Genomic DNA, 27,458 nt, shown 5'->3' on the forward strand with positions numbered 1-27,458 from the left:
TACATATTCATACATATATTAAAACACATGCATTGTTGTATGTGCATGGGAAGTTTTAGTATGTTATTGTATTATTTAAATTTTTTTAATGTCCAAATATTTTTAAAAAATTGAAACTTGAAACTCTTTGTTTCAGTAAAGTTGCAACTGGAATGCAAAAAAAAAAAATTCCAAATTGTAGGTATTAGTGTAATTCTTACTTTGTCTTATTTATAATCTAAGATACTGTTAGGCTGAATTAATTTGGGAAAAAAAAGGATATAAAATAAATTAATGGAGATCAGTATATAAATTACATCAAAAATTTTTTTGTCTTTACCCATCTGTGTTAGCTTTTTTGTCTTCTAATGATAGTTAACCATATTTTACCTGCTTATTAGTACGGCTTGGGCCTAGTCTGGTGGGTAAACCCCAGGTTACCTCTATAACTTTTGATTTGGCCTGATTTCTTCTGGCTACTGCTTTGTATTTTTGTGCTGATTTATAAAAGTAATCATAATGCATAATACGTATTGTTATAAAATCACACTAAATCAGGTTTAAAGAACCAACTAAATTAATGTAAGATTAAAAGCATTTCTTGATATTTTGTATCACATAGCAGATTGCTTGCCATAAAAGAAGTGAAATGTCGTTGACATAATAAAAGTCCAGTGTACCTTGAGGGATCTGCCAGATTTTTTCTTTTTTAAAGATTTTATTTATTTGAGAAAGATTGAGCCAGAGAGAGAACACAAGCAGGGAGAACACAAGAGGGAGAGGGAGAGGCAGACTCCCTGCTGAGCAGGGAGCCCAACATGGGACTCAGTCTGGGGACTCCAGGATCATGACCTGAGCTGAAGGCAGACACTTAACCGAGACACCCAGGCACCCCGTGCAAAAATGTTTTGAATACAGCTAATAGAATCATAGAATTTCAGTGGCAGAAGGAACCTTAGAGCCACTCTAAATCTAAATTATTCCTTTTATTTTATAAAAATTAAGATATAGGTCTCTTGCCCAGTGTTTTATATAGGTTTATTTGTGACAGAGCTGTGACAAACCCCAGATTTATTTCTTCTGTATTCTTTTGATTGTAATACAGTTGCCTCTTAGAACTAAAGCGCTTATTCATTCTGCCTTCAATGAGCAGTGTAGCAACTCTCTAAGAATATGTTACGTACCTTTTGGTATTCAAATCTTTGAATTAAATGATTTGAAAACTCTGAATTAAGTGAAATTATTTTAATTGGTTTGTTTCATGATGTTTCTTATTGCAATTTGTTGTAGCTTAAAACAGAATTTGACAAATTGTTTGAAGATTTAAAAGAAGATGATAAAACTCATGAAATGGAACCAGCCGAGGTACTGAGCCAATATTTTCTATTTATTTAACTTTTAAAAAAAGAGCATGCACGTGTGTGAGTGGGGGGAAAGGACAGAGGGAGAGAGAGAATCTCAAGAAGACTGAGTGCTGAGCCTAATGCTGGGCTTGATCCCACAACTCTGAGATCATGACCTGAGCTGAAATCAAGAGTTAGACACTTAATTGGCTGAGCCAGCCAGGTGCCCCCAATATTTTCTATTTAAAACTATTTGGAATTTTAAAATATGCTGTTAATATGTATAGTTTTTAGCATAAGATCCAAGTGTTTTCCAGAATCTGCATGGAGAAAAAAGACTGGTTTTATTAAACTATTTAAGACATTTATTTTATTTTATAGGCTATTGAAACACCATTGCTTCCACATCAAAAACAAGCTCTAGCTTGGATGGTTTCACGGGAAAACAGTAAAGACCTTCCACCATTTTGGGAACAGCGAAATGATTTATACTATAACACGATAACAAATTTTTCTGAGAAGGACCGACCAGAAAATGTCCATGGAGGAATTTTAGCTGATGATATGGGTTTGGTAATTGTTTTTTTTTTTTCTTTTTTCTTGAGTTAATGAAATTTTATTTTGTAATTATGATTTTATAGAAAGTAATTTTGAAGTAGAGATAGAAATATATTGGTGCCAGTGTGGGACTAGATTTTACTTTAAGTATAGAACAGTTTTGTCTATGTCTTTCACTTAAAATGAGGCTTTGTTTTTTGTTCTGATTTGGTTAAGGTACCCTTAAATTAACTAGCAATAATGTATAAACAGGTGTTTCTCGATTTTCTTTTGAAATTCAAGGTGGTTTATCTTTCATGGATTTTCTTTTAAAAAAGAGGAAGATAACAGTGTTACATGAAATTGTTTATGTTCTATCACGGTATTGTGATATATAGTGTTAAAGACACATTTATGATTTTTACACCAGCAGTTTTTATTCTGTTTGTTCTCAGTAACCCTTATACTCTTAGAAATTTTTGATGATCCCAAAACATTTTTTGTGTTTGTGGGTTATATCAATATTTATGGTATTAGATGTTAAAAAATTTTAAGTCATTAATTTAAAAATAATAGTTAATAAACTCATTACTTGTTATACATGTTTTTAAATGAAAAGGGACTATTGAAAATAATTTTGATAAGAATGGCATTATTTTACATTCTTGCAAAGAATTTATTTTTTATTCATGAGAGAGAGATGAATAAATATTCATTTTATTTATTTATTTATTCATGAGAGAGAGAGGCAGAGACACAGGCAGAGGGAGAAGCAGGCTCCATGCAGGGAGCCCGATGTGGGACTCGATCCCGGGTCTCCAGGATCACGCCCTGGGCCGAAGGCAGGTTCTAAACTGCTGAGCCACCCAGGGATCCCCTGCAAATCTCTTTAATGTTTGGCCTCAGAGATGAATTCTGAGTTCTCATAACTGCTTTTTTTTTGAGTCTTGTGATATATGTACATAAAGATTAGACCTCACACAGGTATGTAGTTGGGAAATAGGAAGAATATTTTAATGGTCTTTTTAGATAACTATATTATAATTCTTTGATACAGCAACAGAATTAAGCATATATTAGTTTATTGAAGGCTAACAGTTATAATGTGGAGCTTAAAATGGTATCAGTGATCTTTCTGTACTCTTTTGGATTAAAACCCATTGGTGGGATCCCTGGGTGGCGCAGCGGTTTGGCGCCTGCCTTTGGCCCGGGGCGCGATCCTGGAGACCCGGGATCGAATCCCACGTCGGGCTCCCTGCATGGAGCCTGTTTCTCCCTCTGCCTGTGTCTCTGCCTCTCTGTCTCTCTCTGTGTGACTATCATGAATAAATAAATAAAATCTAAAAATAAAAAAAAAAAAAAAAAAATAAAACCCATTGGTATAACTTGCACATTGAGTGGATATTGTGCTAATGCACGATTTTATACAGACATTACTTATTTGGAAAATATTGATTCATTGAGTTAATTACATAGATCTGCCAGATGTTGACACGTTTCACTATATAGTATCAAAAGTTCTTTTTTTTTTTTTTTGGTATTACTGTTGATCTTATTAGAAAGGCATTGACATTTTGGGAAACTGCTGTGCTCATGGTGTTAGATACAAGTTTTCCAGCATTTTAATTTTTGCTTGAAAGTTCAGATTTTATAATTTACAACCAATCTGTCAGTTATTTCTCCTTGAAGATAGCCATACTTTGTTCTGCCACTCAGTCATAAATAACTGATTGTTGGTCATTCTTTCAAGTAAAAATAGTGATGCATGAAACAATGATGATGCATGGTAATGTATGGTAGCTAGTTGAACTTGTAACCTCAACCTCACAAGTACTTTTTCTCTAGATAATCCTCATATTTTGGTGTGCAATGAAAGTATGTGTGCTGCCCATCTTGTAGTACTGCTTCATCAAGAGTATTCTTTTAGAACATTCTTAAAACTAGCTTTTTTTTTTTTAAGCATGTGAGTATGTGGCAGCCAAAAAAATAATGAACACTAGTACCATGTAGTGCCAGATGCTTTGTTTCATGTTAAGGTACTGGCAGTTTTACCCACAATTCCCTTTTGTGGCATTACTACAGATAACAACACAAATAAGGTCTTAGCAGTATTGTGAAAATAAATTTGCATATACTCCTGAGAGGGTCCTGGGAAACTCTAGCACCTGTGGGCTACACTTAGAAACTGCTGCCTTGACTGTTTTAAAATTGCCAGAGAGTTATTCTGTGTTGCTGATTGTAAATTCAGCTATGGAAAGTAATGAAAAATTACGTTTCTATTTAAGAAAACTGCACAAGAAATATATCCTGTATGCTTTATTGATTAAGTTATATCTAAGTCTTACAGTGATCTTTAAATGAAATTTAATAATAAGATGATTATCTCATGTGGATGCTGAATTACTAATCATTTTAAATTAGCTCTGATCTACATGGCAAGCAAATAGTTGTAGTTTCATAATGAAGTTATTAGTTCAGAGTTAAATCTTAATAACTGCGGTCTTTCAGGAGAATGACAATTCTCAGGGATGCTTATAGTATTTTATGGAGTAAATCATTTAATAATTTTTAGTAATAGTGTGGGAAAACATTAATATTTTTATTAATACATAGATTATTTAATAGTATGCTTCTGTGGCCTTGAATGCTCTATGATATTTGCTCACTTGATTTTAAAATTGGTTTTGAAATGTTCTCTGGTCAATTGGGTTTCAGAATCTGACCATTTGTCTTTTAAAATACTTTAAAGGGCAAAACTCTGACAGCCATTGCAGTAATTCTTACCAACTTCCATGATGGCAAACCTCTTCCTGTTGAAAGAATTAAAAAAAATCAAATGAAGAAGGTAAAGTATTAGTGTGTTTTCTCTGAAGTCTCTGGCTCATTATAAAACCTTTTAATTTTGTCATTAAAAAATAATTTGCCAAAATATTGATAGTATGCAATGTTTTCAGAGAATTGATGAATGGCCTCTCTTATGTGTTGCTAAGAGCAAAAGTGGGGTACTACATTATTGAGGGTAATAATTGGGTAATATATATCAAGAATCTTAAAAGCGTTTATAATCTGTGACTCAGTATTGCCATTTCAGAGAGACTGTCTAAAGAAGTTATGAGGGGGCACCTGGGTGGCTCAGTGGTTTAGCGTCTGACTCTTGATTTTAGCTTAGGTCTTGATCTCAGAGTTGTGAGTACAGGCCACCGCTGGGCTCCACACTGGGTAGGGAGCCTACTTGAAAAAAGATATTTGTTTAAAAAAACAAAAAGAAAAAAAAAGATACAGAGAGAAAACGAGACAGAAAGAAAGAGAGAAGTTATCAGAAATACGTTTTTTCCAGAGATAAAATTACAAACTTTTTCTCCACATTATTTAAAGGCAGAAAAGAAACTCCTCTCAATAAGGTAACAGTAATGAAGAAAAAAGGTAACAGTAATGTTATTATATAGCCTTAAAATTTAATATTTTGCAACTACAAAATCCTATTTTTGAAGAATATTTATTTTTATATTTTTTAGTTAAAAAAAAAAAAGGCCAGGGATACATTTGTGAATGGAGTTGAGTCCTCATTTTGGAAAGGCATATTTATGTATGTCTGAGTCCGAATGTAGTCATACATGCATACATGGTGATAATTATGCCCTAGTAATGATGACATTATACCTAATTTGTATGTATTTTTACATATGGCATATAAACATAATATACTTGATTTCTAGGAATTAAAAGTGAATTCATTTTATGGGAAAAATAAATGGTATTAGAATGAAACAATTTTCATTTTCAGCTGAAAATTCAAAGAACTTAAAGTAGGAAATAACTGAACAAAAGGTATATGCAAAATACGTCTTTTTTTTGGACTTTTCTGTACTGCTGCTGTTCTCATTTTTTAGTTTTCAAAGACATTGCATATCAATTTACTGCCACTGCTTATTGAGAGTCTGTTTTATTAATTTTTGCATCTTAGTTGCATTTCCTTCTTTGTACTTTTTTTTAAGATTATTTATTTATTCATGAGACACACAGAAAGAGAGGCAAAGACCTAGGCAGAGGGAGAAGCAGGCTCCATGGGAGCCCGATGTGAGACCCGATCCCTGGACTCTGGAATCATGCCCTGAGCTGAAGGCAAATGCTCAACCACTGAGCCACCCAGGCATTCCTCCTTTGTACTTTTTATTGTGAGCTTAACTTATTAAATGTCTGAGATTCAGTTCCTAACCATGAGTAGTTTGATTCTTTTCATCCTGTTCTTCCTACATTTTTTTAAAAAGATTTTATTTATTTATTCATGGCAGAGAGAGAGGCAGAGACACAGGTAGAGGGAGAAGCAGGTTCCACGCAAAGAGCCCGATGTGGGACTCAGTCCTGGAACTCTGGGATCACACCCTGAGCCGAAGGCAGACCGCTCAACCACTGAGCCACTCCAGGCATCCCCTATATTTTGTTATTAAAATGGAAGAATATCACCTAAGACTACTTCTAGCTTCAGTAGCAACTATCAGTTTAAAGAATTATCTATTATCTGTAAGGCTTTCCCTCCCTCCCACCCCCCGCCCCAAAATCAGCAATGCTTTTAAGGTGTTACATAGTAGGAAGGTGCTAGTATATATCTAGTTTGTCACATTTTTGAAATTGAGGCTGAAAATGTGATTTCCAGCTAAGAACTTATTGCAACAAAAATATTACACTGTTTAGATTAGCTACTCTAAGCTTACAGAGTGAAATGTCATTGATTTAAGTTCCAGTAGCGTGTAATATGACTTGCTAGATTGGACTCTGTAGGTTTATTTTTGAACTCTGAAGAAAAAACTTGCTAAGCAAAGTTACTTAATACAAAAGAGTAATGTAATGGACATCCTTTATATGTGGATAAATAGATTTTATTTGCATGTTATTTAATATAAATGGTCGTACTAGGTATTGAAGAAGACTGGGTAGGACATTTGATGGAAAACATTTTGAATATCAGTTTCTTGTACTGAATATTGTGTATAAGTGATGAATCACTTAAATTCTATACCTGAAACTAATACTTATACTCTATGTTAATTAACTGAAAACTTGGGAAAAAAATAAAATCATTTGCCTAACTTGTAAAAAAAAAAAAAAAAAAAGGGAAAGAAAGGTGTAATACTATGAAAAGATGGTAGCTTTGAACCATAATGTATCAAATATTTAATAATAGCTATGCAATCTTAATGTAAATACTTGTCAGTGACTAAAATAAAATATCCTGAGCGCTGAAAAAAAATGCAAATAAAACTTAATTTTCTACAGTAACCCTTCTAGTTACATTTTCTAGATATGTTACATTTAAAATTTTCAACTTATTTAGACTCCTACCATTAGAAGGGGATGGATTGTTTCACCTATGTTTTTAGTAAAACTTAACTGGTAGGGTTTTGTAAGATGTTTCAAATTGTATTTTTTTAGTACTAAAATCAAATTGGCCTGTCCCAATCTCAGCAAAAATTGCTTTGTCCTCTTGTAGTATGACTAAATCACTTACCTTTCTTTTTTATTGGGAAGAATTAAATTCAACCCAATTGGCATTTGTTATTCCTATCTACAGAATCAAGTTAATTAAAGATTAGAGGAATCCTTCCCTATTAGACTCATTTAAAAATATTTTTACAAAAACGTAAAATTTTACTTTTATACAAATTTAGGTATTCATGTATACATTGATGCATTTTGAAACAAAGGGATATACATAAAGGGAAAAAAGAAAAAGTCAGGATTGGCAAGAAAATCCCCAATAGAGTATGATAAGTACCCTGGAACCTGTACTATTACCCTGAGAATTTTGGAGAACAAGGATGACAATGGCAGCCTCATTAAAGATAAGTTATTTACTGAAGTAGGGACTCTTGGTTTAAAAGTTTATGGTGAAGTAAATTCCATTTCATGTTCAGTGTTTCTTTCAGTAATGAATGTGCCATTTATAATTGAGTTTTGCTATTTGTATTCCTTTTGAACAGATAAAAGATCGACTAGTTTTCTCTTTTGAACTCCCTGTGAAAAAATTTTTTAATCTATTTTTTCCTCTTCACTTAATGCACCTTCCCCCATTGCTCCAGAATGGGGGTAGCAATCTAAGTAATCTTTTTTATGTAAAGTAAAGCAATATAAAGGATGCATTTTAAGTTTATTTAAAACTGACAACAGTGCTGTGTAAGAAATATGCCTTTTCATCCAGGAGTGTAATGTTAACGATCAATCTATGAAACTTGGAGGAAACAATGCCAGTGAAAAGGCAGATGGACTAATCAAAGGTAAAGTTTACTTTTCAACATGACCCCATATTTGATTTAAATTTTTCCAGTTTGATGATGTAATTCAAATTCTGGCTTTGTAATATATTTTAAGATCTCTCTTTTCTAAGGATCTCATAAGAACTGGTAGGAAAAATTTCATCAAGGAGGTCATGATGGAATTGGGTGGTTCTACACCAGTCAGAAAAGCTGAGGAAGAACATTTTTGGTTGAGAAAAAAAGTTTACAAAAGGAAAGTAAAAACAAAACAATAGCAACATAAAGGATATTTTGTTCTGGGACCTCAGAGTAGTTTATGGTAATTGTAATGTGCGTGGACAAAAGCAGATAAGGGTGGAAGGTAGGTTAGAGCCAAATTCTGAAGTTAGAGGAGAAATGAAAAGAGGTATCTGGATTTAGCGATTATATAGCTGATTTAGCAGTTAATGACCTTCGCTAAATTAATTTTTGAGAATTAGAGCAGAGCAAAACTGAAAATATTTTAAGATAAGAATAGCAAGTCAAGAATTGGAAATAACAGTTGTGTGTTATTGTGTATTTTGCTAAGTGTGAGATAGAAATCGAAAAATAGGTGGAGATGAAGGCAGAATTGAGGGGCTTTTTGCAGGGGGTGAGGAACATTAAGAAATCCATGGGTTGGAAGAGATTTTAGGTACAGTGGAGAGAACTTGTAGACCTTAGTGGGGGCAGTGAGATCAAGAGAAAAGATAGGTGAGTTAGCATCAGAAGCAAAGGAAGTAAGGTTAATGGAAAATATAAATAGTTGAAGGGAAAAAAAGGTAGGAAAAATGGGAGTTTATAGAAGATGCATTCAATTTTCTTTGTGAAGTGAAGTAGATCATCACCTGGGAGTCAGAGGAGTTAAGAATCTAGGCAAAGGATGAGTATAGTATAGACCTTTGTGGTAAGTGGGCAGAGGACCTGGCTAATTGAAAGAACAAGAATGAAGAGACTAAGAAAGTTGAACTATTAAGTTGGAAAACCAAGGTTTTAAGGAGGATATTACTAGTCAACATAATTTACTAATACTCTGTGTATTTGTCCTCTTTTTTTTTGAAATGAAAGGATCTAGATGTAGTGGAGAACCCAGTATTTCAGATGTCAAGGGAAAGAAAAAGTATACCAAATCAGAATTGTCTAGCTCCCGCCCCAAAAGGTAAACTCTGTTAAGATTGATTGTATGTAATGTTTGTTTAAACTCTCTCCATTTTCTCATATGTAGGAAAGAGATATGACCATTTTATTTCAGTTATAAAGTTCTTTCAAATTCTTTGTTATTTGAAACTGCCAAAGTCACTGAGTTAGGCAAGTAGATGTTCTTATTTTATAGTTGAAGAAAACTACCGTTAATCTATAAAAGAAGTGAATTAGTAGTGTTTAATAATCACTTACCTTTTTACCACTTTTTCTATTTCTCTCACATAGGAACTAATATCTAGCTCCCAAGTTTTTTGTTTTTGTTGATTTTTAGAAGAGTTTTCTTTATATTTTTGAGGAGATGAAAACTGACAACTGTTAAATGATTTGATAGAAGCACTCTTTGCCCATCTCAGTTCTTTTGTCATTTTACCTTTAGAAATAAGACGTGATGAAGTTATTTATGGAAAGTATTATATTGTATACTAGAGGGAGAATTTTTTTTTAATATTTATTTATTATTTATGATAGAGAGAGAGAGGCAGAGACACAGGAGGAGGGAGAAGCAGGCTCCATGCCAGGAGCCTGACGTGGGACTCGATCCCCGGACTCCAGGATCACGCCCTGGGCCAAAGGCAGGCGCTAAACCACTGAGCCACCCAGGGATCCCCTAGAGGGAGAATTTGAATAAAATATATAATGCTCCTCTGATCTTAACTTGAATCTGTAACCTTATAAATTTCATTTACCTGCAGAAGAAGGTCTAAATACTTGATTTTTTTGTTGTATTGTCTACCATAATATATGCAGATGTGATCTCAAATCTGAGTCTCTGTTAGCTAGTCCAATAAAGATCTCAAAAGTAAGACTTTGCTAATTGTTCTCTATTATTAATACCTATCTAAACTGAGCATAAAACCAGGACTCTTCAGTTTCTCATCTAGATCTCCAATCTTACAACTGAAGTAACCATGAATTGAGAAATAGCACTGTTAGGTTGACCAGATAAGACTTAAAGGATGTGGAAAAAATAATGAGATGTGGGAAAAACTAATAACCAACACACATATGATAGTTAATTACATGTATGTTTACTGTGCAACAGGCATTATTTTAGGGGCTTTGAATGTAGTAACTTATTTTATCCTGTGAAGTGAATTATATTTTTATTTTTATTCCTGTTTTCCAAATGAGGAAACTGAAGCAGAGAAGAATATTAAATGAGTTGCCTGAAGCCACATAGCAAATAAGTAGTGGAATGGGAATTTGAATCTATTTAGCCTGACGAGGCAGTCCATTATTTTTAGGTGCTTCACCACTGAAATGTACTGTTCCTACACAAAATACATAAGATTTTTCATTGTGAGCGAATTATATTTTTTCTCTTAGCTGCTCATTTCATTATACTAAAAGTATTTTCTTTGATAAGAGTGGTTTCTTTTTAGTTCAGTTTTATATAGGTGTTTTGTTTGAATGGCCAAATATTAAACACCGTATTAAAATGATTATTAAGATGGCTAACTTTTTCAAATTTAATAAATAGTGGTACTGTATTTTGTATAGTAAATGCATCTGCTTATAAAGCAGAATTTATTTAGCTAATTTTACTTTCATTTGGCAAATTTTTCTTTAATTTTTTTTTCAAAAAACAGGCAACACAAACATTTGTGCTACATGTATTAAACCTATATTTTCATATCCCATTTTGTTTCATTTTGATAAAAAATTTTTGTATACTTTATTTTAGAAGAAAAACTGCTGTCCAGTACAATGAAAGCAGTGATTCAGAGGAAAATGAAACAAGTGAATTGCCACAGAAAATGAAAGGTAATGTGAAATGAATTTGATTTGATAATGTGTCTTATATTCATATTTCCTAGTGTGACCATGTTTGTACTTGGTTTTGTTGTAGGCAAACTAAAAAATGTACAGTCTGAGACTAAAAGAGTAAAAGGTATGTATATAAATCTAGTATCCATAATCTACACTTAAAGATTATTACAATAAAACCCCATAGTTTTTTTATATCTCTCTAGCTTAGAATTTTTAAGTAATAGGTCTTAAACTTGTCTGCTGTCTACATTTGAACTACATGTGGAGCTAATCAAGGGTCGTAAATGAATGAGGCAAATTGAAAGATTAGTTTCAAAAGAAATATTTAAACTAAACAAAGTAATTTTTACTACTTTATAAAATGACTTCAGTAAAACCTTATTCGCATATGTATAAATTAAAATTTTACAAAAGTTGGGTAGGAGTGCCTTCTTGGTAATATTGTTTGCATTACCATACAGATGTAAAAACAACCAGTGAGGATCATTACTTTTTCCTTTATCTTTAAATTATAACCCTTTATTTTTTTTCTTGTAAATTGGATCATATTGTATTTTTAATTATTTGAGAAATTGTATTCCATTTGAAAAATAACTCATTATCACCAGCTTACCTAAATATTTGTCAGACTCCTCATTAGAAGTCAAATACCTGTTTCCTTGAAAATATTCTTCTGTAGGAAAGCTGAGTCCCCTTGCATATATGGCTGCTCCTACTGTCACATCTCTTCCTCAAGAGAAGTAATACTTTATGACAAGTGACTACATTCCTTCTTTGAGCTGGAATATGCTTATTAGTGTCAGGCAGATATTGGTCACTAGATATTTTGTTTTTATTTAATAATCTAAGCTCTTTAAAATCTAGAGTATGGAAGTATTTTTATTTCCTATCTTCAGGTGGTACCTGCATTTAATAAGCACAAGAGAAAATTAGTTTTCAAAGATCTTAATGATTCTGTGGTTTTTACTTCAGCAGGATCTTCTAAAGTTAAAGAAGATTCAGAGTTTGCATGTGCACTTATTTCATCTACCCCTGCAACAAAAAGGAGAATGTTGAAAAAGGGTCAGTAAATCTTCATGGTTTTTTTTTTTTTTTTTTTTTTTTAAGCTGTTGTTTTTCAATGTAAAAAATTTTTAGTGACAAAAGTTACGAGAACATGGTACAAGAAGTTCAGAAGGTAGAAGAAAGAAAAAGATAAAACCCATTTTCCTTGGAAGTGTATGTTGATGTGTTCTTCTAGAACCTTTTCTTATTCTATTTATTTTAATTAGGTCAAAAATATGATGGAAAGAGGTCCTTTACTCATCCGAGTAGCAGAAATGTTTTTTTTCTAGTGAAGGCTTAGAATAATCGATGGCTCTTTAAAACCTAATTTCAATTTAGTTAATTTAAATTATAATAAAGATTCAGTTCTTGGTATGAGTAGAATTTGTTTTTCACTTATGAATGTTAGTGAGCTTTATTATAATTTTATATTTTGTAGTTAATAGGAAAACATTGCATGACAGTCTAAATATGTGAGAAGGGAAGAGGTTGAATTCTAGGGTTACGGAGGTCTGGGATAGGTTATTGTATCTTTGTACCTTAGTCTCCTATATTTTACATGTTGGGGATAATAACAGACAAAAGTTTGTTTTCATGGAGCTTATGTCTAATGATGGGGAAACCTAAACAAATGAACACATAATTTTAAACATTAAGCATTGTGAATAAAATAAAGGAGGATAATGAAATCAAAATTGTTGAAAGGGACCTGTTTAAGGAGGTGATATTTGACCCAACACAGAATGATGAAAAAGAGCCAACTTGTGGCCTAAGAATCAGACAATTAATAGAATTTTAGTATATGTGCTGCCGAAGCAAGCACTAGTAGAATTGAAAATATAGGCATTTTAAATAGAATACTCGACCCAAATTTTAGAAATTTTAAGAAATGTGGAATTTTCTGTTGAGATAGAATTAGAATTTGGATAGAATTAAGTTCACACACAGAAAGTTGTTCTTGCAGGCACATAGCCATTATAGAAGAAACTTTAAAAAAAATCATAGCTGTGAAAAAAAATAAGCACATTTCTGGAAGAAAAGAGAATAGAAACAAAAATCAGTGAATGGAGACAGAACTGATAGTGCTCTCTTAAGTAAGACATAAAAGTCAGAAGGAAAAGATTGATGAAATTCTACTACATTTTAAATTACTGTGCATCAAAGTGTACTGTAAATAATGTGAAAAATGTTAAGAATGAAGAAGGTATTTCTGGTAAGTGTAACTTACAAAGGATCAGTGTTTAGAATGAGTAAAAGAAATCTCTACAAATCTATTGACAAAAGACAAACTAGTAGGAGAGTGGCCACTAAGAATACAAATGTGCATTCTAAAGAAAGAAAACAAATAACCAATAAACATAGGGAAAGATGTGCAGATTCAGTCATTGAGGAAATAAAGGAACAGAGAGATACCATTTTACCTGTTATATTTATAAACATTTAAAAATCTCATAGTGGGCAGCCCCGGGTGGCTCAGCGATTTAGTGCCTGCTTTCAGCCCAGGGCGTGATCTGGAGACCCGGGATTGAGTCCCACATCGGGCTCCCTGAATGGCGCCTGCTGCTTCTCCCTCTGCCTCTCTCTCTGTGTCTCTCATGAATAAATAAAATCTTTAAAAATAAAAATAAAAATCTCATAGTGCCACATATAGGCAAAGTCGTAAAATAACAGGAACTCTGATGTGGTATGGATGGGAATATAAATTACCGTAGTGAGTAACTGAGCCAAATATAATGAAGATAGATATATCATTGAGATATGTAGAAGGACCCATGAAAAAATAGTTTTCACTGCTGTGTTATTTTAGAAAAATATTGGAAATAACGTAAATACTGTCCAGCAGGGTAATGGAAAATAAAATTGTAGTGTGTCCTTTTACAGGCTACTTGAGTCTCCTTGTAGCATGGCAGTTGGCTTCCTTCAAAGGGAGTAATCAGAGAGAGAGTAGGAGAGAGTACCTAAGACAGAAACTGCATCTTTTCTAACTTAATCTCTGGGGTGATATACCCCCACTTTCGCCATATACTATTTGTCACCCTGTTAGTGTGGGAGGAGACTGTATGAGGTTGTGACTCTCAGAAAGTGGGTATCATTGGGGGCCATCTTGGAGTCTGGTTACAACAGTAACTATAGTACAGATTCCAAAAACTGCATAAAACAAATGTTACCTTGATGAATAACTGAAGAACTTAAGTACATATCAGGAGATATTCCATACTTTTTCTCTCAGTCACAATTGTCTATCTCCCCCCATAAGTAATCACTGGATTTTTATTTGTTTAAAGTGACAAGGTAAAGTCTACTTCCTGTTAACTTCATCATGGCTGGAAACAAATTTGCTTCATTTTAATTCTTTCTAATTTCTCTTCATAGAGGCACATTTTGTCATCTCTTTATTGACTTCATATATATGAGAAGAAAACTTAAAGATGTTTCAACTGATTGTTTCTTTCAGGAGCATCTGCAGTGGAGGGTTCAAAGAAAACTGATATTGAAGACAGACCAAGGACAACACTGATCATCTGTCCACTTTCTGTGTTAAGCAACTGGATTGTAAGTCTTCACAGCCTTTTAAAAATGTTACATAATTTATGTTTTACTCTTGTATGATTAAAAAGTATTATGTTAGAGTCATTCATTGGGAAAGATGTGCTAGGTCAGCCCTTTATGTCTAAGTTAAAATAATTGTTAGGTGAATTGGGGTTTTATTTGCTGAATTGAAGTAATTCTTCTTTGGAGATTTATAGTAGAGAAAGAAACCTAATATAACCTTTATAACCTTAAATGTTATAAGATGAGGTTTGTACTTCTTCCTCTGTCATTTCTCTCCCACAAGGTAGGAGAGGTATATAATTTAAGACTATTTATGAACTATTGGAGACTCTTTTCTAGGAACTACCCTAACTTCTGTTTTATATAACAACTTGTAGCATTTAGTGAGCTCCTGTGTGTTCAGTTTTTCCCTAAGCTCTTTCCATAGATTTCTTCATTTAGCCCTCACAAATACTATTCTCACTTTTCTGATGATCAGTTTGAAACACACAGAAATTAAATAACTGAGTAGATTGTTCAGCTAATAAATGATGGAGCTAGGATACAGTCTCCCAACATTCTGATTCTTGAGCCTGTGCTTTTAATTTTAAGGCTACCCACCAGAAAATTTTGTCTTTTTTTTTCTTCCAGATTGCTTTTCTATTCTAAAACATTATACTGGAATGGAACCTCTTTATATGTTATTTGTAAGGAGCAGCTTTGGTTATGTTTCTTTGCCAGTTTGAGCTTCAGGCTGCATGTTATAATGAAATAATGACTCTATTGGAAGCATTGTGAACATAAAAGCCACTGGATGTGAACTCTATTCTTGCCATGTCCAAGGTTATTTGCATCTCTCCTGACCTTTCCTCCTCTAATCTGACCTTTCCTTCTCTAATCTCAGAGGTGGAAGAGGTCCTAGTTTTTGTAAGACCATTACCTTAGTCTGTACATTGGATTCCATTTCTTCCCATCTCTGCATTTTATCTGTTATTTTTCTCTTTGCCTGGTTATTTAGTCTCTTCCTACTGGCTTTTTCATGAAACATACTCAGACTTTTTTTTTTTTTTTTTTTTTTAAGATTTTATTTATTTATTAGAGAAACAGAGAGATTGAGAGAGAGAGAGGCAGAAACACAGGCAGAGGGAGGAGCAGGCTCCATGCAGGGAGTCTGACATTGGACTCTATCCCAGGTCTCCAGGATCACACCCCGGGCCAAAGGCAGGCGCTAAACCACTGAGCCACCAGGGCTGCCCATACTCAGACCTTTTTTATTTTTTAAATACTTCCTCTTGATTTTGTCTTTAAGTTGTTATTCTTATCCTCTCCTTCACTGTTATACTCCTGGGGTTTAATTTCCACTGTGTGCTTTTATTTACTAATTCCTTAACTTGTAATCTGGCTTCTGCCACTTACTATCTAAATTACTTTGGAAAAGAGTAGTTATTGTGTAATTGTCAAATTCTGTGCCTCTTTACTTCTTGATTTTTATGTACTCTTGCCTTTATTGATTCTTCTCTTTTTAAGTTTTTGGTATATATGTTTTTTTAAAAATTAAACCCTCTTCTGATATTTTCTTCTTAGGACCAAAGGAGGTTTAGTTCTATATTAATGCTAAATATTAATGCTCTTTTTTTTATTCCAACAAAAGTATTCTGTTTTGAGATGCAGTGCATTTTGGGAAGGCCAATACATGGGTACTAGAAGGACTGTTTCGGAGTGAGGTTTACAAGTATTATCGGGGGTATAAATAGAACTGTGATTCTTTAAGAGTTTGGTTGGGGATATATATTTTAAAAATGGGTGATCAGCATTTCATTATAATTTTGTATTTGGAAAACAACAAAATTTTTGATAATAGAAACTTCGTTAGAGCAAGCCCTGGCAGTCTTGCCTAATGAGATTATGGGAAAAATTGATTTTTAAAGGAATGAGGGATGGTTGAGCATATATGGATTCCTGGTCAAGAATTAGAATTTTGTGGGGTGCCTCGTGGCTCAGTTGGTTAAGCTTCTGGGTTGAGGTCAGGTCATGATCCTGGAGTTCTGGATTGAGCCCAGTTAAGTCAGATACTTCTGACTGAGCCACCGACGCGCCCCATTTCTTTCTCATTTTATACCCACTTTTCCCTTCTTTTTTTAAAACTCCCCCCCCCCTTTTTTTTTTAAAACTTCCTTGTGTCTTTAACACAGTTCTTCTTAGGCACTCACTTTAAGTATCAGAAGCTTGTCTACTCCCTTTTTTTTCATATCCCATATTTAATTAGTCCTCAAGTCCCATCAGTCCCCTTTTCTTGGTATCTTTCTTTCATACCTGTCCTTCCCATTCTGATCTTCTGATACTTTAGGGCTTTATCATCTCTCACCTAAGAGATTCTCAGCTTTGTCTTTCTGGTATCCTTTGTTTTTATTTTATTTTTTTTAAAAGATTTTATTTATTTATTCATGAGACACAGAGAGAAGCAGAGACACAGGCAGAGGGAGAAGCAGGCTCCATGCAGGGAGTCCAATGTGGGACTCGATCCTGGGACTCCAGGACCACATCCTGGGCTGAAGGCAGGTGCTAAATCGCCGAGCCACCCAGGGAGCCCCTATCCTTTGTTTTTAAAATAAAGATTTTATTTATTTATTTGAGAGAGAGCAAGCGCAGAAGCAGGGTGTGTGGGGGAGAGGGCCAGAAAGGGACGGAGGGACAGAGGAAGAAGGAGAAGCAGACTCTGAGCAAGGAGCCAATGCAGGGCTTGATCCCAGGACCCCAGGATCATGAACTGAGCCTGAAGGCAGACACTTAACTCACTGAGCCACTCAGGTGCTCCTCTCTAGTATCTTTTTCTTTTTTTCCAATCTACTCATGATTTGTTTTTTCCTGTTCAATATCTCTCAGATCTGTTGTTTTCGTGATTAAAAAAAAAAACAAACCACAATGTCAAGTGTTTTAAACAGATTGTGTCTTCAGAGAGGGCTGGGACCAGGGTTTTTTTGTTTGTTTGTTTTTTAGCTTTACTACTCTTCTGGTTGATAAAACCTGGCAAATAGTAGGCTTGTGATAAATGAATGAAAGTGGATACTATGCTTGAATCTCTGCCTACATTCTTGAAAATATTGGTTGCTCTTTTACAGTTTAATTTTTATATTATGAAGTTTATTAACTGGAAACATTATCCTGTTAAAATATTAACATTTTTAAAAATTAATTATAATTTTCAAGGAATTTGGTTGTTTTCCTCCTAAAAATGAAGTGGCTGCTCATTGATAGGGCCAGGGAAAATTTATATAATGTATTATTATTACATATTTGTCCATTTTCCTGACAATAAAATAATAATTAGTATTGTTACTGTTGTTATTTTAGTTTAGATTGTAGGAAACTTGATTTTCTGTAATTTTATTGGTTTGACAGTACTTTTTTATATCAAACGTGACACTAAATCCATTTATTATTTTAAATATTTCTAGTGTAGTTTTAGTAGTATGACAGAATTTTTTTAATATGAAACATGATACTAATCTGTTTATTTTTTTTAATATTTCTAATTTTCTTCCAGGACCAGTTTGGACAACATATAAAATCAGATGTACACTTGAATTTTTATGTTTATTATGGTCCTGATCGTATAAGAGACCCAGCTTTGCTTTCAAAACAGGATATTGTTTTGACTACATACAACATTTTAACTCATGACTATGGAGTAAGTATGCTGAGACTTATATTTCAGAAGTTGAATTTGAGAAATAGGTTTCAGATTTCTAATGTGTTCTAAATAAAATTCAGACTTCATATTCTTTCTGTCTTCCTAAATATTTCTTTCATCACAGTGTTAATCTGAAGCAGAATTAGCTCAGTGTATTGAACCAAAGTCTGAGTAGAGAGCTAGACTATGTATGTTTAAAAGCTAGCCCTGTTTATTTCCTAGCTGTGGTACTTTGAACAACATACTTCACAGCCTTGATCCTTCAGTTTTCTCATCTGCAAAATAGGAGTAAATAATAATACTTTATAAATTTTCGATTGTTCAACAACTTAATGTATATAATGATTAAAGCAGTATCTACCACGTAGTAAGTCTTGATATTAAAAATTAATAACTTATATTTACAAAATTACATGAAGTACTATTTTAATTCCCTGTGTTTTAATTCACATGAAACATTTATTTCAGACTAAAGGTGATAGTCCATTACATAGCATAAGGTGGCTCAGAGTGATCCTGGATGAAGGACATGCCATTCGAAATCCAAATGCTCAGCAGACAAAAGCTGTACTTGATTTAGAAGCAGAAAGAAGATGGGTATTAACAGGTAAAAGGGTTATACTTACTAAGTAAGTTTAGGTGAGGTAACTTTGTAAACTTCATGTGGGTATAAAGTTTGTTCCATATTTAATCATAGAAGTCATTGAATAAAATATTTCGATTTGTTTTTCATAGTTGCCCATGCTGTGGCAACATTTGAATTCTAGTCTGTTTATGGAACAATCACTAGACTTTTTTTTAAACTTTGGAGATTCATTAGACTTTTTTTTTTTTTTTTTAAAGATTTTAAAAATTTATTTGCTTGAAGGATAGAGTGCACAGAGGGAAAGGGAGAAGCAGTTCCCCACTGAGCAAGGAAACCTGATGCAAGGCTCAAAGCAGAGCCTGATCCCAGGACTCTTGGATCATAACCTGAGCAGAAGACAGACGCTTAACTAACTGAGCCACCTAGGTGTCCCTTGTTAGACCCTTTAATTTTCCAACGAGAATCTTGATTTCTGTTTCTCGTCTTGAAGCCAAACCTGTTTCCTAATTGTGATACTTCTAGAATATGAGGAAAAGGATTTAATTTTTTCCTTCTTACTAATACTGCCGATTTATTTATAGATTTTATTTATTTGAGAGAGAGTGTGTGGGTGAGAAGGAGAGCATGAGCAGGGGCCAGAGGTCGATGGACAAGCAGACTCGGGGCTCGATCCCAGGACCCCAGAATCATGACCTGAGCCAAAGGCAGATGCTTAATTGAGCCACCCAGGCGCTTCATAATACTGCTGATTTAAAATCAAGCTAATGGGGTAGCCTCGGTGGCTCAGTGGTTTAGCGCCGCCTTTGGCCCAGGGTATGATCCTGGAGACCCAGGATTGAGTCCCACATCCGGCTCCCTGCATGGAACCTGCTTCTCCCTCTGCCTGTGTCTCTGCCTCGCTCTTTCTTTCCCATGAATAAATAAGTAAAACCTTTAAAAAATAAAATAAAAGCAAGCTAATGTTCTTGGATAAGGAAAAGGTTGAATTTACTGGACCTGTGGTCTTTTGCTTTGTTAGTATGGCAAGTGACAGCTAAAAATTAGAGCAAAACTGTATTTTGAGATTGCACATGTGTTTAACAAAGGACTGTAGTTACACCTTGATAAATAGTGGGTGTGCCTAGTTCAGAATGCCCATTTTCAACTGTTGTTTCCTCTGATGGGGTCAGATGGATTTTCTGAATGAATACACTATAGGGTTACAACAGTGTTCTGTTATTTTTAGGTACTCCGATTCAGAATTCTTTAAAGGACTTGTGGTCTCTTCTTTCCTTTTTAAAACTTAAACCATTTCTTGATAGAGAATGGTGGCATAGAACAATACAGCGTCCTGTCACAATGGGAGATGAAGGAGGACTTAGGTAAGCAATTTCGTGAAAACTGATTAATATTAGCAACTAATAACTATAAACAGCTTGAACCAGTTGCCCACTTCAGTTACTATATTTTAACTTCAATGTTGGCTTTCTTCTCCCAAAAGTGTTTATAGCTTTAATGCTTTTGACTCTCAAATTCTAGTGATTCTTGTTTGGGGAGACAAGGATTTCTAACTACCACTAAAACATAATAAGCCTTCCCTTTCTTTGATTTTAGTCAAACTGAAAGGAAAGGGAGAGCTTTATGGTCTCTGTTGCTCTTGCCCCTGAAATCACCATTAATTGATGAAACAATGACAGAAAAAAAACTGTATGCTCTGAGGATACAAATATGCATTAAATTTTCACAACTTACTTTATATCACTTTATATAGTGGTAATTGAATAGTATGACATACACTGCTATCAGCAAGAGTTAAAGAAAATGGTTTCTCATGAAGACCGATAAAATTCATCTTGGTCATAGCCATTTCACAAGGTACTAGGCTAATATGTGATTTAACGTTTTTGCCTAGAACAGTGGTTTTTGGAGTTTGGTACCCATTAGCAGGTTGTGAAATCATAATAAAGATGGTAGGTAGCATTACAAAAGGAAATGAAATAGTAGATTTGAGAAAATAGAGTGCATCACACATAGTATTGTTTTGTGAAAGGTTTCTGTTACACGTCTATGTGTTTACGTGTATATTTTATATATATATATATATATATATATATATATATATATATATATATATATATATTTGTTGGATGGAGTAAAATGTGTTTCTTACTGTGGTTATAGTGGAGGAGGTTCAACAGCCACCAGCCTCATCTGCAAAACTGCTTGATTCTCAGAACCAATTATGTAACTTCTTTTTTTTTTTTTTTCAATTATGTAACTTCTAATTTAAGAAATTGTATTTATATTTCAGTGTTGGGATAAACCTTAATTGATGTGCCTTGCCTTTTTTTTTTAATACTGAGAAGGGAGTGTAAAGGTTGTAGAACCTAGAAGGTATTTCTCCCTCTTTTGAGTTGTTACATCATGTTTTAATCTTTTTGCCATTGTTACTTTGTAAAAATTAACTGATTTTTGTACCTTGATTTTCATATTACTGAAAAACCTTTTCGAAGGTAAAATCTTTCCTCATAGTTTTATGATTTTTAGTATAATGCCTTCTACTTTGTGTTGGTACTTAAGAGTGTGAATGTTGAATATTGGATGATGTCGTTGACAGAATTAAGAAGTAAAGGTAGTGACTAGAAGAACAAAAATGGGGAGAAGTAAGAAAAATAAAGACAGGATAAAAGAAGATTAAACTGTGACAGGTATTGAATTGAAGTCAAGGAATTCATTATTGTAACTATTGGTAGAATTTATGTCTGATTATCAGTTTGGGTAAGACTCAAAAGATTTTTTTTTAAAAAAACCTTTACTTAGGTTCTTAAATAGTAATATATTAAAATATTCTTTTTTGTCTTTGTTGAATCAACTTCTATAGAAGTAAAAAGTTACGTAATTATTTGTTTTATTTTGACTTAGGCGTTTGCAATCCCTGATTAAAAATATTACTCTTAGAAGAACAAAGACAAGCAAAATTAAAGGCAAACCTGTTTTGGAGTTACCAGAACGTAAAGTATTTATTCAGCACATTACACTTTCAGATGAAGAGAGAAAAATTTATCAGTCTGTGAAAAATGAAGGCAGAGCTACTATTGGAAGGTATGGAAAAAAGAAAGCCATTTTAGAAAATAATTTTTATTTTCTTTCCTATTTAACTGAATAATATTTCTTAGAAATGTTAGTAAAGTCTGAAGTATAAAGTTAATTTGCTTCTTTATTTAAATTCCTTTTTTACAAATTCGTAGTTGAAGTAAATGAAATAGTATTATAATTTACCAAGTAAGTCCTTAAGTTAGGAAGAAAATGAAAAGTATATGTGAAATGTCAAGTTCTGAGTACTAGTCAGAAGACTTTGCTCACTTCTATTCCTGGCTCTCTGTCATGGAAATTGATAAAAACATTGAGAGAAGTATACATATAAAGAGATAATAAACCTATTTAAGGACCAAAACCTTGGGAATGTTCACATTTAAGAAATAGGAAAGAGAAATTATTGTAGAAGATTCTGTCAAGGGCAGAATTACGAAAAAAAGTAAAAAAAAACTGTTGGAGAATCCCATGGAAGACCGCATAATCAAGAAAGAGGGTAATGGTCAGTAGTGTCATATAATGCAGACTTAGAAAAGCTGTTTAATTTGGTGATTCAGAAGTTACCGGTGTAAACTCTTAACATAGTTTCACCAGGATAGTGAAGCATGTACCAAATTGTAGGAATAAGGGAATTATAAGGAAGTAGTAGCAGTAGGTAGGGTTAGGCCATTTTTCATGAAGTTTGTAAGAGGAAGATGGAAGTAAGACTGGTACATAGGATTGATAGTTGGTTGCTCTGTCAAATTTTTGCATTTTATTTGGGTTAACTGCCTTGAGAAGAGAACATGGAGGAGACTATAGGTAGAGAAGAAAATAAAGCAAATTGATGAAGAAAAATGAAGCCTAGTAAGGGATAAAGAGTATAATCAGTGAAATAAGAGACAAGAGTATCTGCAGAGAAAGGTGGTGGGAAGTTGAGGAAGATAGCAGGATTTACAGCCATTATAATAAGTTGTAAGTTCTTAGAGTGGTAGATAGGCTTCACATAGTATTGGATATATATAGAAGTCAATATGACTTACCAAACAACATGTATAATCTGGGAATAGGAACTGATAAAGTAGGGTTATAAAGGGAGCGGGGTTGGTAGAAAGTGAGAAATTCTAGTTCAGCAAGGACATGTTTGATGTGAGTGCCCATGGAACCAGAATGAGTAGGAAACAAGTGAAAGCAGAAGAGGGTTGAGAAAATAAATTCAAGTTCAAATTTAAGAACTTCCATTGAATTTCAAAGCAGGTTTAACAGCAATTAGAGAGATTGAAAAAGATTTTTCTAACTAAGCAAGTTATTTCAGAGTTCAGAATCTTACAGTGGTGATTGAAAGTTCCTTTATTCTTTCAACCAAAATTTAGTATGTGCCTGTGTAACACATACTGAGATACAGTATAATAGACAAAAATCTCCACCCTCTAGGAGTTTACACTTTAAGGCAGGGAAGAGACAATTTTTAAAAATTAAATTTTATGGAAAAATTTAAAGCAGAGAAAGGGGATAGGGAGTGCTGACACAGTTTTTAATAGGGTATTCACTGAAGACCTTTCTGAGAAGGTTTCTGTGGGAAAAGATCTAAAAGGTAAAAGACATTGGAGTTGGGAGACATTTCAGGCAGAGGGAACAGCAAGCATAAAGGCTCGGAGTTGAGAGTATATTTGGTGAGTTTGAAGAGCAACAAAGAGGTAAGTGTGTCTGGATAATATGAGCAAGATGTCATGATGATGTCAGAGATTGGAGTGGGAGTACACAATGGTTTCATAAGACAGTCCACATATTTCAAGGACTTTTGGGCTTTTACATTCTATTAGATTAGAAAACCTTGAAGGGTTTTGACCTAGGAAAGTGATGTAATCTTAATGTTTTAAAAGGATCACTGGCTGCTGTGTTAATAAGATTTAGAGTCTAGGAGTAAGGGCATAAATAAAGAGAACAGTGGGCAGTGATCAAACTAAGAGATGATGGTGGTTTTACTACTGTAGTAGTAGTGATGAAGGATGTAAAAAATGGCTGGATTCTGTTATAGTTTGAAGGCAAAGCCAGAAGAGCTTGCTAATTGATAATGGTATATGAGGAGTGATAGGAGTCAAAGATAACACCAGGTTTTTCTTTATTATTTTTCTTAAGATTTTATTTATTTATTCATGAGAGACACGGAGAGAGGCAGAGACCCAGGCAGAGGGAGAAGCAGGCTCTGTGCAGGGAGCCCGATGCATGACTCAGTTCTGGGACTCTGGGATCATGCTCTGAGCTGAAGGCGGCTCTAAACCGCTGAGCCACCCAGGGCTCCCCAGCACCAGGTTTTTCACATGAGTATGACTAGAAGGTTGGAATTACCATTTGTAGAAATAGGACTAAGAAAGGAACAGTTTTTTCAGTGAAGAACAGAAGCTCGGTTTTGGGCCCATTGATTGTATGATGCCTCTGAGATTTCTAAGTGAAGATGTCTTGTAGTCAGATATGAGATTAGAGTTTATGGGAATGTTCTTGATGTATATTTGAAAGTCACCTACGTGTAGATGGCAGTTAAAGCACAAGACTAGATGAGATCACCAAGAGTGAGTGATGTTAGAGAAGAGGTCTAGTGAGACCTCTAGAGACTGGCTAGTGAGGTTGGAGGAGGCTTCTACTCTAATTGTCTGGTACTCAAAAGAGATTTGTTAAACGGAAATGCTGACTTCTAGTGTAGTAAGTGACCATGTCAGGGAATAGACTGTGAAGGTTAATCTGTTTGAAAAGATTAAAGGAATAACTTTATTGAATCCTTAGAAAATATATAGGTTATTTTTAAAGTATTCTTTTTAATATATAATACATTTAGCAACATTTATTGAGCACTTACTAGGTGTTTTGCATTCATCTAAGTGCTTTATATGTTTTTGGTTTTTTTCTTTTTTTAAGATTTTATTTAGTTAGTGAAACATGGAGCTGGATCTCGACCCTGAGGTGATGACCTGAGCCTAAGCCAAGAGTTGCACGCTTGACTAAGCTACCCATACTAAGCTAACCTAACTGCTTTATATGTATTAATTAACAATAATCTAACTTAGTATAATAATTACTACCAACATTTTTTAGGTGAAGAATCTGAGGCACAGAACAGTTAAGTAACTTATACTATGTCACACAGCAAGTGAATGACAGAGCTGGTATTTAAATTCAGGCAGTTTGGTTCTAGAGCTTGTAAGTTCAACTTCATATTGTCTCTTCTTTGTATTGTTGAATATTTATGTATTTAGATTTTTAATAAAATTTATTTATTCATGAGAGACACAGAGAGAGAGGCAGAGACACAGGCAGAGGGAGAAGCAGGCTCCCTGCAGGGAGCCCAATGCAGGACTCGATCCTGGGACTCCAGAATCACGCCCTTGGCCGAAGGCAGGCGCTAAACCACTGAGCCCCCCAGGGATCCCCATATTGTTGAATATTTAGAAGTAATTGTTGACATAGTACTACAATTACTAATAGCAGATATATATACATCTAGATAGATATAAATATTACTTACCATAGCCCAGGCACTATTCTAAATGTTTTCCATGTATTTTTTCTTTTTTTAAGATTTTACTTATTCATTCATAGAGACACAGAGAGAGAGAGAGAGAGGCAGAGACACAGGCAGAGGGAGAAGCAGGCTCCATGCAGAGAGCCCAATGTGGGACTCGATCCAGGGTCTCCAGGATCATGCCCTGGGCTGCAGGCGGCGCCAAACCGCTGCGCCACTGGGGCTGCCCTGTTTTCCATGTGTTAACTTTTTTTTTTTTTTTTAATTTTTATTTATGATAGTCACACAGAGAGAGAGAGGCAGAGACATAGGCAGAGGGAGAAGCAGGCCCCATGCACCGGGAGCCCGACGTGGGATTCGATCCCGGGTCTCCAGGATCGTGCCCTGGGCCAAAGGCAGGCGCCAAACCGCTGCGCCACCCAGGGATCCCAACTTTTTTTTAATATGACAGTCCTGTGAGGTATATGTTACTACCATGCCACTGTTAAAGCTGAAGAAGTTGAGTATGCGAGTTAGGAAACCTACCCAAAGTTTCACAGTTAAATTGGCAAAGCCAGGTTTTGAACTCAGTCTAGCTCTAGAGTCTGTGCTCCTAATCATTAAGCTGTACTTTTTCTTTTGCCTTAATGTACTAAATAATGTGATAGATGTATATGATTTTTGGATCACCCATTCTTCCTTCAGAAGCCTGTATTGTCATTGTTTTGCTGTACTTTCTATTGAATATTTCTATTGAAAACATGATTTTGTTTTATGTTTTTCTTTAAAGTCTAGCAATTTGACCAATACCTCTCTCTGTTGATTTCTTTCTGGAACATTGTGGTACCATTTAAATCTGTGCTTTTTTTTTTTTTCTCTCTCTCTCGTAAAGTTTTTTTTTTTTTTTTCTTGTAAAGTTTTTTTAAATGTTTTCTCTTCCATTATTTTATTTTATTTATTTATTTATTTTTTTTTAAACTTTTTTTTTATTTTATTTTTATTTATGATAGTCATACAGAGAGAGAGAGAGAGAGAGAGAGGCAGAGACATAGGCAGAGGGAGAAGCAGGCTCCATGCACCGGGAGCCTGATGTGGGATTCGATCCTGGGTCTCCAGGATCGCGCCCTGGGCCAAAGGCAGGCGCCAAACCGCTGCGCCACCCAGGGATCCCCTCTTCCATTATTTTATCTTTATGTGTTGGATGTTCTTTGTTTTCCATGGGTATCATTTTATGCTAATTTTTTACATATTTTTGTTTTACTTTTTATTTCTTCTGTTTCCCACATTCTTTCCTATGTTTTTCCACAGTGGTTTGTCTCTTTTATGCTGATTTCAGTGTCACTTTGATTTCTCTAATGGTTCACTCTTCTTCACACTCCTGAGCTGTAGCTCCTCATTTTTCATCTGTTATTTTGCCATGATAGTAAATCATGGCATTATCCTTGCTCATAATTTTTATTTGTTCTATGGCAATATTTTTTTTGGTGAGTTTTCTTTCATTGCCATTTTTTCCTTCTTTGATCTTTGCTGATTATTATATTTGAATGTCTTGAGTTCTTTCTGGCCTAGCTATTTGCAAAAAGTTAATATGAAGGGGGAAGAGGAGGCATAGCTGTGTCCCAGACTAATAGGAAATATCCTTTTTAATTATGACTCAGGGTTATATCTGAGTTTTTTTAGGTATTATTTGTGTTTATACAACAAAGGTCAGAAGCTGTAGGGTTCCTTATAATGTGGAATCTTGTGCCCATAATCTTTACTGAAAACATAGTAGGTCTGTTGTGTTTTCTTAGCTTGCCTTCTCTTCTTGGTGTAAAACTTATCCTTGCAAGTTCAGACCACAGCCGGGCACTCTGTTTTTGTCAAATTTTACACATGAAAGATGATGATTTTCCCCTCAGGGCATGCCATCTATTTTGAAGAATTGTGCTCTAGCAGGTTTGTTTGAGATCTGCAG

The 27,458-nt window shown here is 34.3% G+C and overlaps 1 protein-coding gene across 10 annotated transcripts in view; it reads left to right on the forward strand.

Moving 5' to 3' along the window:
* The window catches only part of HLTF (helicase like transcription factor), a 49,764-nt gene that overhangs the window by 11,597 nt on the left and 10,709 nt on the right, over window positions 1-27,458 (forward strand). For 6 of the 10 annotated variants that reach the window (XM_072792331.1, XM_072792332.1, XM_072792333.1 and 3 more), the window contains exons 6-18: window positions 1,270-1,344; window positions 1,704-1,895; window positions 4,609-4,704; window positions 8,056-8,131; window positions 9,197-9,287; window positions 11,016-11,095; window positions 11,181-11,222; window positions 12,074-12,163; window positions 14,601-14,698; window positions 18,222-18,365; window positions 18,837-18,975; window positions 20,180-20,315; window positions 21,856-22,035. In XM_072792331.1, the coding sequence (XP_072648432.1) occupies window positions 1,270-1,344; window positions 1,704-1,895; window positions 4,609-4,704; window positions 8,056-8,131; window positions 9,197-9,287; window positions 11,016-11,095; window positions 11,181-11,222; window positions 12,074-12,163; window positions 14,601-14,698; window positions 18,222-18,365; window positions 18,837-18,975; window positions 20,180-20,315; window positions 21,856-22,035 (1,439 nt within the window). The remainder of the gene's footprint in view (window positions 1-1,269; window positions 1,345-1,703; window positions 1,896-4,608; window positions 4,705-8,055; window positions 8,132-9,196; window positions 9,288-11,015; window positions 11,096-11,180; window positions 11,223-12,073; window positions 12,164-14,600; window positions 14,699-18,221; window positions 18,366-18,836; window positions 18,976-20,179; window positions 20,316-21,855; window positions 22,036-27,458) is intronic. The other 4 variants (XM_072792334.1, XM_072792338.1, XM_072792339.1 and 1 more) reach the window with 1 other exon arrangement.

This window comes from Canis lupus, chromosome 22 (genome assembly GCF_048164855.1).
Source record: "Canis lupus baileyi chromosome 22, mCanLup2.hap1, whole genome shotgun sequence".
NCBI lineage: Eukaryota > Metazoa > Chordata > Mammalia > Carnivora > Canidae > Canis > Canis lupus.